This window comes from Pseudopipra pipra, chromosome 18 (genome assembly GCF_036250125.1).
Source record: "Pseudopipra pipra isolate bDixPip1 chromosome 18, bDixPip1.hap1, whole genome shotgun sequence".
Classification (NCBI taxonomy): Eukaryota; Metazoa; Chordata; class Aves; order Passeriformes; family Pipridae; genus Pseudopipra; species Pseudopipra pipra.
The window spans coordinates 3,550,282-3,565,207 of NC_087566.1; the positions used below are offsets into that span (position 1 = coordinate 3,550,282).

The 14,926-nt window shown below is 46.7% G+C and overlaps 1 protein-coding gene across 5 annotated transcripts in view; it reads right to left on the bottom strand.

Moving 5' to 3' along the window:
• Positions 1-14,926, bottom strand: part of TAOK3 (TAO kinase 3) — an 82,216-nt gene that overhangs the window by 7,454 nt on the left and 59,836 nt on the right. For all 5 annotated transcript variants that reach the window (XM_064674676.1, XM_064674677.1, XM_064674678.1 and 2 more), the window contains 2 exons: positions 9,179-9,313; positions 542-778 (listed from right to left, as the gene is read on the bottom strand). In XM_064674676.1, coding sequence (XP_064530746.1) covers positions 542-778; positions 9,179-9,313 — 372 coding nt within the window. The remainder of the gene's footprint in view (positions 1-541; positions 779-9,178; positions 9,314-14,926) is intronic.

Genomic DNA, 14,926 nt, shown 5'->3' on the forward strand with positions numbered 1-14,926 from the left:
ATAACAGAGAAACAAAGGGTGAGTAGGTACAGAATCCAGCACAGATCAGTCTTGTGCTGTGTTTTTTGGTCATTCCTCCCTCACTGTGCTAAACAAAGCCATGAGCATTAAGCCACAGGAAAACTGCTTGCACTGAAAATCCATGATGGCCATATAAATGTAAGAGTTTTCTTGTGCTTCTCATCTCCCCACCAAAACCACCCCAGGAGGTACAACCCCACTAATTCACTGCGTGGATCAACATGTTGACTTTTAAACAGAGCGAGGAGCAGCAGCAAGGTTTGTCATCCCCTCAGCCATAAGGCAAAGCTCCTACAAGGTCCCCACAAGGATCTCCGGCCTCTCTTATGAAGCTGTCACTGGCTGTGGTACTGCTGGATGCCAATGGAGTGCCCATCATCCAGAAGGATGACTTGAGGCTGGCTCACCCAACTGGCCAGGGCAGCTCTGGACAGTGACCACACAGAGCACGTGGGGTTGAAGCAGCAACTCCCACAACCTTCTCTTACCTGGACTCACCTCTCCCTCCAACCCCACTCACCTCCTTGTCCATCACAGCCACCTGCTTCTTGGCCAGCTTCTCCAGCTCGATGGACGAGTTGTTGGCGTGTGTCTCCACCTCCTTCTGCAGCTTGAGGCGGTGCTCGTCCATCTCGGCCTTCAACTTGTTTTCCAGGGCGATCAGCTGCTTCTGGTGCTGGCGCCGCATCCGCTTATATCCTGACATCTGTTCCCGCAACTCGTTCTCCTGCTCATGCTCATGGATCTGTCTTGTAACCTGATGTCAGGGAGAGGGGAAGAAGTGCTGCACGGCCTGCCTTTCACAGACAAGCTGTCTCCACGTTGGAGCTCACCTGTAAGCCGGGCCCTGCTTTGCTGTCCTCTCAGAGATCAGCTTTCAGGGAATGCTGCTCCAGGTTTCAGAGGTGCTGCTGTTTAATGTCACAGAGACATAAGGTTTCTCTCTCCTGATTTTTAGCCCCCCACCTTTTCCTGGGACTGTTGTGTGTGGCAGAAAATGCCACGTTACAAATAAAGGAAGTTACTGGTTATTTATCACTCCAGGAAACACTGGAGGAGATCTGGAAACAAAGGTGGCTGGATGATGGACAACCTTCTTCAGACACAGGGGATAACTTTTTTCAGACACAGGACTCAAATCCTGAGGGTGACATGGACTTACAAGATGGGATCCATTTTAAGAACCCCTCAACCCACCCATTCTTTCCTTCTTCCTCAAGTAATGCCCCAATGCCAATTTAGTTCTTCAACACCTATTTCCTGCTATGAGTAGCCTCCTTCAAAATTTCTCCTTAAAATTCAAGAGGATGGTAGACTGAGCTCATTCCCTCCTAGAATTGAAAGTTTTCTAACAAGGGAACGCTGTTCTGGAACTGTGTGCTCTTAACAAGATTGATCAGATGGTCTAAGCAGATTTTAAACCCTGCTCAGCTGAAACAAACTCACAAGTTCCACATTCATTTCCATGCCCAAGTGTATCCATGTGAAAGGAAGGCAAAAAAAAAAAAAAACCACCCAGTAAGTCGTGCCAAAAATGTTCAGAAAAAAATGCAAATGGTGATGCTTCCATTTCAAAAAAAGAAAAGTGTCTAAGAATGATTTGTATTTTTTTAAAGACAGTCTCAGGAACGTCACATATAAAGATCTGCTGATCCTTTTTATGACCTGGGAGCCAAAACTGGAGGACCTCATTCTGTGTGAGGGGATCTCTGCTTTTGTGCTGAAGTGTGAAGCAAAGAGCTCAGCCCTTTGAAGGCTATCAGTGACACTTTACAAACCAACAGCCCTTCCTGCAGCCTGCAAGAGCCCAGCCTTGCTGATGGATTCCTCCAGAGCAGCCCAAAAAACTGGCCTCTACTACAGGGCTGCTGTCACTTGAAGGCAGTTTTTCAAGGATTTTCAGACACAGGATGGGATGTACCTACAGACCTGAGAAGGTTCAGGTTCAACAGAAGAGCAGCTGCTTTGTAGAGCAGCAAACCCAGAGCACTCGCTGGCAGCCCTGTGCGCCAGGACCAGGAGGTGACAGGAAGCACTGATCAAGTAAGAGCTCTGAAATCACCAGGCAAGATTAACACCCCAACTGATGTCACCCAAGGCAGGCAGCTTGTGCCACCTCTCTCAGCTCAAATGACTCCCAGCACTTGGGAGGAGTGTGAAGAGGAGCTTAGGAAGAGCCTCTCAAAGCCTTCACCTTGGAACAGATTAACAGCAATTTACAGCAAATAGGTGCCAACCAAGAAAACTATTGCCAGAGCCCCAAGGAGAGAAATGAGATGTGAAAGGATGAAGGTATGGAAGGGGATGGCCTCTGTCTCCCCCCATCCCTTCCAAAGACAACCCCAGAGGGAAAAGGAAATGTCTGATGGCAAAGAAACCAAAGGACCAGCGTGCCTAGAGCACTGTATCAGACCAGGGGTGGTGGTGGATTAGCGAGGTCAAGCATCCACCACGAGGTAAGAGATGATGTGTAAATCACATCCTCCTTGTGCAAGGAATTTCAGGATGTGCTTTTGAAGTTGACTGGATTAAACACATACTTACACCTCAGCAGCCTTCAAATGCTTGGGACTAGGTAACAGAACAGATCTCAGCCAGCCACCAGGAGCGTGTGAGATTGTAGGAATGATCATGGAAACACAAACACAGCGCTAGCCCCTTTCCTACAGTTCAGAAAACTTTTGGTTTTTCCAAGCATACCAAGGACAGCCACACTTTGCACAAGCTGGGAAGTGTTTGTAGGAGCTGGCACGCTTCAGTCAAGTAAGTCAAGAGTAAGATCTCTGCCAGAAGCTTCCAGGTGAGGAAAGTTCCTCTGAGAAGCCATCCAAGTTGATTTACAAGAGACAGATGCCAGGTAAGACAGGCAAACCCCCCACACTTCACACATGCCATTTACCATGTCAAATGACATCCAGCTTGGGGAGAACAGACCTGGTCAGGCACTTGCAGAGACACGGGAACCTCCACGCAGCAGCACAAGATCTTCCTGGATGTGCTATTTTTGAGGCCCAGCCCTTTTGTGAGCAGTGGGACGTTCTGCACGGCACACTCCGTTCCCAGGAGTTGGCAGAACAAAGCAAACAGCAAGAGCAGAAGAGAAAAATGGATCTAGGAACCCTCTAAGAACTTCACCAGTCTCCCCTTCGGTCTGATCTCTAATGAGATGTAGAACATGCACTTGTTTTATTTACAGCAAAAATCATTAACTGTTATCTTTTTTTCTTTCACCCCATTTCCAGTTTTGCTCAGCTTTATCATGACAAGAATTCCATCTTGGAAAGATTTCCCATTCAGTCTGGGATATTTATCCCTAACAATAGGATGCAATTCCTAATTATAAGCTTAGCTGATAAGGCCTTTCAGAAGATGAGACATTAAAAAGTCTGAAGAAAACAGAAAGTGGCTTTCCATTCCTGAAGATGAGAGAGAAGAAGAGCAGACTTGGTGGTCATCTCATAGATTTAATGCCTGCATTCAGGTGCTCATGATAAGGACTTAATTCATCACCATAATCTCCAGTCAAGCCCAGTGCTCTTCAGGACTCTGACTTCGAAGACAAAGTCTGCACATGGTGATCTCAGGGAGGGATGGATTTGGAAGGAATGAACATTAGTTACTGAACATGCCCAGTTCAGCACCACAGAAGTCCTTCAGACTAAGCATGAATGAATAAAGGATTATGGCTTTAAAGATTAAGTCCCTAATGAATGAACAGCTCCAGCAACCATTTTAATAAGGAAATTTGGGGATGTTCCAGTAATCACCTTTCTGGTGTTCTTTGACAACAACACTTGGAACTCCATGAACTATTCAGAATATCCTGAGCTGGAAGAGCCCCACAAGGATCATGAAAATCCAACCCCTGATCCTGCAGAGACACCCCAACAATCCCACCCTGTCCCTCAGAGAGTTGTCCAAACCCTCCTGGAGCTCTGGCAGCCTTGGGGCCGTGTCCACTGCCCTGGGGAGCCTGGGCAGTGCCCAACCAGCCTCTGGGGGAAGAACCTTTTGCTGAGATTCAACCTAACCCTGCTCTGACACAACTCCAGCTGTTCCCTGGGTCCTGTCCCTGCTCACAGAGAGCAGAGGTTGGTGCTGACCCTGTAGATTAGGATGGGGAAAAAGATGACAACTGAACTGCTCGCTGCCAAATCTGTTCTGCACATAACCAGAAAATGTCAGGATCCTTCACAGCAGAAAGCTGCAGTTTCCTGGAGCTCTCTCTGCAGCACACAATAATCAATCAGGTCATCAGCAGAACCAAAAACCTGTACAAACCAGAACAGCTTTTATTAAGGTATGACATTTTCTCAGTTTCTTATCTCTCTGTATCTTTGGCACACACAGAACTGAGAAGAGAGATGTCTTTTCCAACCTACTCCCACAGGCAGTTCACTTGCCATAAAATCCAAACTTTCTCTCTTTCACCCCTCCAAGATTTTTGCTTTACATAAGGGAGTTGAGCTCACAACTTCTCCTCCAAACCAGCAGCTGTTCAGAGTTTCTTCTTCTACATTGTTTAACTAAGACACTGAACCCTTTCCTAAAGGACAGTTATTCTCACCTCTTGATAACCAAAATACTGAACTCCTCTGTGCTGGATGAAGCAGAGCACTGAGCAAGACTCCACCAGCAGCTTCTCAGAGCAAGAGAAGAACTCGAAGATGAGAAAGAACAAGTTCAGAAATTTCAGAGCAAAGGCCTACCAAGGCAGCAGCTTGATGAGTCCATTTGGAGAAACTCAACCCTCTGGAATAAGAAGTCATTGCTTCAGCAGAAAAGGGTGCAAGGGAACAGCTTCATGTGAAGGCACCTGGTTTGGGAGCCAGGCTGCCCTAGTGTCACTTTTCTGGCTACATCCAGGGAATCCTGCTCATGTGGATGTGGACATTTGGCTCTGCAGACCCTGGAGATCACATCCTTCTTTTGCTGGCATTTGGATTTCAAAGGGAATGCCAAGGCCTTTGAAACAGTGTCCACACTGTCTGATCTTTCTAGGAAATCAGATGTCATAGATGTCAGGAAGAAATCCTTCCCTGGGAGGGTGGGGAGGCCCTGGCACAGGTTGCCCAGAGAAGCTGTGGCTGCCCCATCCCTGGAAGTGTCCAAGGCCAGGCTGGACAGGGCCTGGAGCAACCTGGGCTAGTGGGAGGTGTCCCTGCCCATGGCAGGGGGTGGAAGCAGATGAGCTTGAAGGTCCCTTCCCACCCAAACCATCCTGTGATTCTATGATGACTTCATGAAGCTTTAACTATTTGATCATTTAATTTGAGAACTGTAAAAGCAGCTTTTGAGGAGATGCATGAGGAAGTGGGGATTTAAGGGGTCAAGCTTGAAAGGTACCCAGAAGTGCAGATCAGTGCATCTCTGAAGACATTTAAAAAACAACTTTCACTTGAAAATAACTATATGTGTAGTCTTATCACCATGCAGAACCTCTGCCCTTCTTTTTAAACACAAGCTTGCTGAGCTCCAAGGCTTAGATTTCTAGATGTAACTTTTAATTTATGGATCATTGATAGTCTGCAAAAGAATATGGAGATGTGGTAGGTACCTGATCTCCATTTCACATGGCAACTTTCCCTGCAACAGCAGAAATATGCAGGGTATTTTCCACCACTGTTCCATGTGAGTGATGGTTTCTGTTACCACAAAAAATGATTAAAGAGAAAAGTGATCTAGGAAAAAAATGACTATTAAAATTGATGATTGAATTATGACCAAAGTTAAGCTCCTTCAATTTTCTAACCCACATTTGCTCATTTTTTTTCTTTAACCTGAGTAATATCAAGGCAATCCTGAAAGACCAGAAAGGTACATTCACAGCCTGTTTCTCTGGGGATAGTTCTTTTCACTGTTTTCTCTGGAAGACTGTCCAGCTTGCTTCTGATTCACATGATGCTTCTGCAGAGCAACAGGGCAGGGGAATCACTCTGAAGATCACTGGGTCATCTGGAGTGTTCAGCTGCCTAATGTGAGTTCTCCTGTGACCCCTGCACTCGCTGAAACTGCTTCAGCTTGTTTTTGGAAATAGATCCAGCTTCCTTTCAGGAATGCCAGTCTTCCCTCCATCTGCAATATCTTGATCTAAGGCTGAGTAACAAGGAATTGAGGCCCCCAGACCCTGGACTGCACCACCAGGAACAGCTGTGGAGTGAACAGCCCCCAGACTTGGTGCTTTTCTTCTATCCCACTGCCCTGCTTTCATGTTGGAGGGTGGTCTTCAGCAAATCCCATAAAAAGAAGTTTTTACACCCAAATACCACCCCATACTATTGAATTTGGGGTCAGAACTCCCATTTTCTGATTCTCTGCAATACAAGCCACCTGATGCTCCCAAGTGCACAACCTTCCTGTGCCCAGGAAAGTGTTCCCAGCTGCTGAGAAACCCACTGATGGGCAGCACCAAGGATGTAGGGAACCATCAAAGCTTGCTTTTAAAACACTGTGGGATCTTGGACATCCATTCACACAGGAATAATCTTTTCCAGATGCCACAGAAAGAGTAAATTAACACGGAGAGGTGAATAAAGTCTGAATTTCTGATCCGCACTGTAAATTCCAGACACCTTTTGGTCATTCTCAGCTCCATGACTGACCCTGCCCTCTCCATAGATATTTCAGCAGGAGACAGGAAGGCTGACAGAAGTTTTCCCTCGGCCAGAGGAGCAGCAGCTTTTGGCATCACTGCCCACTGACATCACCCAGGCACTGAGTGGTGACCGAATCCACAGCGACAGGAAAGTGTTCTGACACCACGTGGGAACCTCAGACACAGGCACTGGCACCCAGGTTCTGTGCAATAGGTTTAAACTTGGGGGTTTTTCCCTCCCTCTGGATTTCCATTTTGGAACGTGAAGAGGTGGGAATGCAAGATTATTAAAGGGAAAGCTCATCACAGTGAAATATTTCTGTGGTAAACAGAGGGAAACTTCTCCCTCAACCATGTAACCCCAGAAGCTAAGGACACACCAACACTTCCTGGAGTACCAAGGTTGGGAACTTCCCTCTGCACTTGGAAGGGGATACATGTGTGTGTGTATGGTGGGGACAAGAGAGCTTTTGCAAGACACATAATTCCATGTGCTTTTTCCAAAGGCCCGCTGGCCAATTTAGGAGCTAATGAGTGTGATTCCCACTCCCCCAAAGACACTGTGCTGTGCAGGTACTGCCCACCTGAGGTGTGCACCCAAAGCTCTCCCCACGTGAGCCCAGAAACGGTCCCTGTCAGAGCATGTTCCACAGAAAACCCAAAAAAGAGAAGTTTTCCAGAAAGCCAACCATCCTCCCCACCCAGGATTGATTTTTTCTTTATCATCACCTGGTCACCAAAGCAGAGAGATTTAGCAAATCCAAGTGACCAAGGAATTAAGGCAGACACAGTCCCAGCCCCACAGGAGGCTGCCATGGGATTTAGGAGTGACCTTGCAACATGAGCTGCCTTCCCCAGAGGTCTGGCAATACCTCACAGTCCATACTTTCATTAATTCCCAAAGGGACCTGGTCATGCAATCCCTCCAAGCCACCCAAGTAGCCCCAGGGGTGACAAATTCAAGGAAGACAGGAGTTATGGACTCTGCTGCTCAGGCAGGACAGAAGGTGCAGCAGCTTTCCACAGGGAGTAAAAGAACATGAATATATTCAACACCCATATCAATTTATCAATGAAATTGTATGTATGTTTGGAGTATGATACTTGAGTCATTCATCATTTCTTCCCTCCAGCCAACCTAACTGGGTCCTACTTTTATCTGCTCAGTGCAGGCAGTAGTGCTGGCACTACCCTGGGTGCAAACACACACACATACAAAAGGGAAAAATTCCCAGGGCAGAGGGTCTCCAGGAGACCAGGAATCATTGCCTGTGTCAGGTGTGCTGCATGAAGTCCTTTAATACACATATTTCTAGGTCACTCTTTAAACTGGGGGGGAGCAGGGAGGGAAAGGGGAGCAGGGGACACCGGCCTGGGGAGCACTCAGGGTACGGGGACCCCAAAGCACACCTGCAAAGGATGGGACTTGGACGCTCCCAGCAATGCCACAGCATCATTTTAGATTTTAACAGCAGCAGCAGCAACAATCACACAGGAAAATTTTGGCTGCTGGCACTGCTGCTGCTTTTTCCCCTCCCCTCACAACCTTTTGCTGTGGTCACACTCACACACACACATGCACACACTGTGTCTTTTGCAGGCAGAAATGGGAAGGGATTTGGGGGATCAAGAAATGGTGGTATGGAAGGAGAACCCCCACGGTGGAGGGAGGGTGAAGCGGGAAGGGGAGGGCTCGCTGGTGTAATTTCGGGGTTGGTCCAGGATGATGTCATAGCACTGAGCAAGTGCCATGGCCAGACCGTGGGTACTTTCTAACGCTCCCCGTCCATCTGACCTCTAATACCATCGGGCTGAAATATTTAATATGACATTCATTTTAGCTCTGAAGGGCCATTTTTTCAGTGCTTTCCCCCGAAAAGGCTGTTTCCCGACCGCAGCCCGAGGTGGGGGAGGCGGCACACAACTAACTCTTCCGGCACACACCCCTTTCCCTACTACAAAGGCATCCACAGCAATCACATTTGCAATAGTACAAATCTTGATGGATTCATCCCATCCCCCTCCCCTTTGTAAGCCCACAGCCCGCTGTAAGCCCTCTCTCTCCCTTATCGCAGCCCAGCAATCCTTCCAAGGGATCAAGCTGGAAAATGCAGTCACGGTACAGTTGCTTGAAATAAATGAATGAATGAAAAAACAGGCAGCGGCTCAGGCGGGCAGCGGGGATCTTATTGTTCCCAAACCCCATCTGCATCTGCACCTCCACAGCGTTCCAGCACCTCTCACACAGCTCATAACACACTTTAAGCACATGCAAATAAATATATTAAAAAAAGGGATAGGTGGGAAATGGGGGGGAGGAGGGATGAAATGATATTAACTTCACCCAGGAAGGTGGGTTATCTCGCATACAGTGGAAATGCACAGAGAAATTAAATATATTCCACATTTACATCTCTCTCTCTCACACACACACAGAGGTAAAAATCTCTTTCAGTGCAATATCCAGTTGCTATGCCAACACCACCAACAGCACAGGGAGGAGAGGAAGGCGATGGGGGCTCGGAGCTGGGGTGGGGTGGGATGGGGTGGGGGGGCTCTTACCAAAGATGCTGATTTGATTGTGGCAAAGCGCTCTCGGTTCCGGTAGTGGAGGGCCTGATTCTGCACTGACTGGGTAGGCCGCACCTCAGGCCTGCGATCCCTGTGGCCCACCTCATCCCTTATAAATACATGATCCTGCAGAAATGGATAAAAACAAGGAGAAAGTCCGGCTGTGCTCTTCCCGCGGCGGCTGCCTCTCTCTCACCCCTCTGTCTGCACAAGCGCGGCTGTAGGAGAGGCATAGTTCAGCTCTCTGCTATTCCCGGCAGCTCCCACCGTACAAAATGAATAAGCAACACATTGCAGCTCGGCTCGGCGCGTCAGCTGATCGCTAGCGGGATGCCTCCGAATCCCTGGATCGGGCTGCCTTGCCTCTCTCTCTCTCTCTCTCTTTTTTTTTTTTCCTTTTTTTCTTTTTTTTTTTTTAAACCTCCAGTATTACATATGTGCGGAAAAAAAAAAAGCGGCTGGGGAGCGTGAGGCGGCGCAGAGCGATCGGAGTCCTCGGGAAGGTCGGGTTCAAGCACTGCAACCCAGCGATCCTGGTGAAAACGTGATTCCCATGTCTAGGCACGGAGATGATGTTCCCTTTTAACACAAGAGCAACATCCTGCCTCATTCCCTTCGCCGAGCGGTCTGTCCTCAGTAGGGTTTTCTTTGTCCCTTGTTTGCTATCTGCTGTGGGGGACGAGCATCCTGGCTAAATCCACGGCAGGCTGGAGAGGACCAGGAAAGCCTCCGTGACCACTCAGGGATCCTGCTTTCCAGTCATGATCCTGCACAGTTCTAGCACTTTCTCTCCACAGCCCACAAAGGATTTTTTTTTTTTTTTCTCCCTTTTAAAGCAACAGCTCCCAGGTTTTAGCACGAATGGTTCCCGGTGCAGCCTCACTCCTGCTCTCTGCCAAGGCTTCGCCGGGAGCGGCCGTGCCTCCCCGAAACGGAGCGGGCAGGTTTTGCCATGGAACAAAGCTCCAGGAGAAACCCTTGGCGGAAAGGCCAGCAAAAAACGCCACCACAATTTTCCTAATTGGGATGGTGACTGCCCCGAGGCTACACCTTTGGGATGGAGCAGCCTTTGGACACCAGGCACATCCCACTGCCCTCACCACACCCGGACAGCAGCACCCACTCCACAGGGCAGCAGCGATGACACACCTGCCACGCTGTCACCCACCACAGTTCTGTGACTCCCGTCCTCAACCTCCAGCTCCTAACATTTCCAAGGAAGACTGAGATTCTTCCTGAACTAAATCAAGTTTCCAGCTGTCAGGGGTGCAAAATAAAGGCTGCCAGAGCCTCTAAAGACACCACCCCTTGCAGTGAACAGTTGGCTCCATGCACCAAGTGTTTGCAGGTGAGCAGGAGCAGCCCAGTGGTGAGAAACCAGCCACCACGGAATAGCATCTCCACCAGGACACTGCTGCTATCCTAATGCTCCTTTCCCACTCTGCAGACACCTGGTTTCCCTCTCTACTGGCCTCAATTTCCAGCTGCTTCTCGTCCAGACCCACACACCTTCAGCCCCTTTCAACAGGATTCTGGAAACGGTCTCAAGCAAAACCCAAACAGGTACAGAAATGCTGGTATCAAGAGCTGAACAACACATTGATTGAAAGTGTTTTGAGCCCCAAACCTTTCCTCATATCCTTCATTTTGAGTGTTCCTGCTCCATGCTCACCTTTCCCCTTGCCTTGCACAGAGGGCACAGTGGCCAAGGCCACCCCTGAGCCTGCACTGGCTCCTCCACACCCACCACAAGGACACAGAATGAGCCAAAGCAGTTAAAAAGGACAGTATTCCACAGAAATAGTAGGAACATGGAGTGTAATAAAATGTCACAGTTTCATTTTATATTGGTCATCCTTATAGTGGACATTTGTGGCACTGTCTGACAGGGGAGGCACTGTGACAGAAGGGCAGTTGGGCTGATCTTTCATTTTCAATTTGGGCATGCTGGTGTGACAGGCAGGGCTCTCAGACTTGCACACTTTCCTGAGAAAGGCATATCTTGGCTCTAGAACAGTCATCCCAAAAAAACCTTGATTAAACATTTAAAGTCTAACAGTATTGGTTTAACTGGACTCATGGCTTCACTGCAAGGACATCAATCCCTAATTTTCCACAGCCTTGCAGCACTTCCACCTCAATAGGTGATAGCAGGTGTAAGGAGGACTCTGTGCAAGGCAGTCAGGGATATCCTGGATAAACCAAAGCAGTCAGGCTGACCAACATCACCTTCTGGATTGATATTTCTACTGATGTGCTTTGGAGCCTTCTGGAACAGCAGCCCCCCAGCCAGGCAAGGTCCCTTCCAACCCAAACCATTCCATGATTCTATGAACTGCCAAAGGGAACTTTTTCACAGGCTGAAACTGGAACAACCTCACCAAAAAATAAAGCTGAATAAAAAAGGCCTGTGGTAAAGATTTATTCAAGACTCACCCACCTGAACCATGGAGGAAACAAGAGCTACTACTCCTCTACTATAGCTCTGAAATGAAGGTGGAGACAGGACAACTATCACCCAGGGTCATTCACAGGGTTCTTAAGGTCTGCTGGCAATATCCCAATGCCTGGACCATGTTCCCTCTCTCCATTACATTAGTATGGCAGCAGGAATGTGAAATATTAAAACCAGAGAAGCAGCAAATCACTGAAAAAAAAAATCTAGACCAAAAACTTTTAAAACAGGCATTCAGATTTTTCAGAATGCTCCAAAACACCCCCTAAAATGACAAGTTGAAATTGCAATTACTGCTTATACAGGAAAATTAATCTGTGATTTACTCTCTGTTATCTAAGAGGTGGATTTTTAGAGGGAAAAGTGTCACCCTGGTCTTGTTTCAAGGGACTTCTCGTTACCTCAGTGCAATAGGAAGCTCAGAGCAGAAGCTAACTGCCCTTCAGGAATGTGAATTAACCACATTCTCCATTTCAAACTGAGCTGGGCAAGGAATGGGAAAATTCCTTTGCAACTGAGAAAGCCAAAAGGCCAATTGAAAGGGGACAAAAAGCTCAGTGGTTGTCCTTGGCACCCCTTAATCTGGGATTTGAGGATTCTGCATCAGGCAGCCATCTACTACTAACTCTCAACTAAGCCCATGGAACTTTCACAGGCTAAATTCTGTGACATAAATTCTGTGACATAAGTATTTTTATCTGAAAAAGCTGCCACACTACCAGAAATAAAAACACTTGGCACGAACAGTTACCAAGTCTAACAGGTTACACTGCCACAGAGATTGCTAGTAAGAGAAATAAACCTGGGAGCAGCCAGCTCCACCTTCCTCAGATGATGTGACTGATGGCTACTACGACAAACATCCACCTGCAAACCCAGAAAATACATCTTTGTTCTTTTATTTTTATTTTCTTTTGCCAAAAGCTTGCTAAGAGACACTGCAGTCATTTTGCCTTTCAGGTTTTGGCACAGATCAGGAAATTTTGTTTCAAAACTTTTAGCTCCAGATTTGTGGGAAACAAAGACTCAAAACTGGCACCTGAGCTCGAGGTACTCAGTAAGTAAAATCTGACTGAAAGCACCTCAAAAACTCATCGAGTTTGGGTCAGGGTATCCCTCGGCCCCAAATCTGCATTTCAAACCCTGGTTTGTTTTTAAAGTAATGTATCATCTGTGTGTATTTCACTTGTCATCTGTTTTCTGTGGGGTTTGCAATATTTGCCTTAAGGATGCAACTTTGGGCATACTCAAGACCACATTTCACATTAAATCCTTCTATTTAGGGTCAATAATCTGGAATCTTCAACTTCCTACTGAAGGAACAATTTGTTATTCTGATTGTATCATCCACATAAACAGTTTCCAGGCTGATCACAACAAATGGGGGTATTTGGCTGATCATATTTGCCAGGACAAAAGCCTCCCAAATATTTCTACAGTACTGTCTGACCAGAGATGGTGGAGCTTCCAGTTACTTAAGTGGTGCTTCCAGCTTGGTATCTAAATAGCTGCTCCTGGTGTATTGGCTGAGCATCTCACAATGCACATGAGTTCCTGCTCTAACCATGAGCCAAGGTCACCCTGCAGAGTAAGAACCTGGATTTTACTCCCTATAGTCCATCCCAGTTCTACCACACAGTGCCTTTTCACCTTCCTCACTTAAAAAAGGGCTTTATCATCCAAACTCTGACTACCCTGGACCAGCCCAAAGCCAGAACAGCTACACTTTTACCTTAGAAGGAACAGTCACTTGCCCACAGTGGTTTTTTTTATGCACACCAAATAAAACCCCTCACAAACGCTGTTTACACAGGAGGATTCACCAACTGGAAGGGCTGCCAGTCTCCCAGACAAATGGGAAAGGCAATTTCCGAGCCACAGTAAGGACTTCAGTGGAATTGCAGCAAATCCCTGCCTTCTAGGAATTTAAAGAGCAAGGAAAACAACAGTGTGCCATCATTCATCTTAATACATTGCACTAAATGCCTTGATAATCTACAGAGAGGTTTAAGTATCAAAAATCTTTCAAGACAAGGCTTCATGTCCCCAACCAGCTTGACTTGATTCCAGAAGGTATGTGAGGGGTCACTGCTGCCAAGCACATGCAAGCCAAAACCAAGTAATTACATAAATATCCTTTACATCTCATAGAAAACATCCTTTCCAAGTGGGAATCATAAATCTTGATATGTAGGAGAACACCCTCAGCTTTGCCTCAGCTGTAACTCTTGTAGAGCCACCACACCAGAGCACTCTCCATGCACAGAATTCTCCATGAATGCTGCACATTAATTATGGCACCAACAGGCAACATGCTCAGGGTAATTTGATGGATTTGGGAAGTCACTCAAGTTGCAGCAGTTATTACAGAGCTACCTGATTATTACAGACATTGGGAAACAATTTGTGATGATCAACAGCAAACATCCTCTTTTCATCTTTTGGTTATAAACTAGATTTTAATCACAAGGTTTCCCTGACATTTTATTGCCCAAGTTTCAGAAAGTACTGATGATTTTATGGTTGAAGCAAGAACTAGCAACAACTGAGCACTGCAGTTGAGCAAAATAATATTGTAGTGGCTTTTTATTTAGATTAAAAGAGTACAACATTTTACTATTATAGTTTTGTGGAAATAAAATAATAATAAATTCACTGAGGGCAACAAAATATTTCTGGGAAGCCACCTGTGCCCACACTGCAATATAACAGCAGCTGAACAAAGCAGGTGACGAAACATTTGATATATCAACAGATGTCTATAACTCTTATTTTATTGTCTTACTCTGGGAGCCAAACTCTTTATCCTAATTTTTAAGATGAATTAACTGATATTTATCTGCTTTTAAAATCTAGATTATGTGTCTTTCAAGCCCAGTGTATTTGGAGTTTAACTCCCTGCCCCTTTTTGGCTTTTTTGGGGGGGGGGGGGATCTCAGATACAGCTGGGTTTGTATTAGAGGTCTCATTTACTTTTCATCTCCCAAACTGTGCAGTTGAACAAGCTCCCAACAGGAGATGGACATGAGATTATGTATCCATTGGGAGGATGATCCTTGGATGGAGAAGCAGAGTTATTTAACTGGCTTCAGAAAAGAGACTTTAGAACACCAGAACTCTTACACTGAACACACTGAGATGTACATGGCAACCAACCTGAAACCTGCAAGGGGGCAAGGAAAACCTCCTAGTGGGACAGCTCACCCAAGCTGGACATCTGAATTTCCTGTAAAGAATGTGCTGGTCATTAAGGTATCCTGAGGGAGCAGGCTTTGATCCCAGGG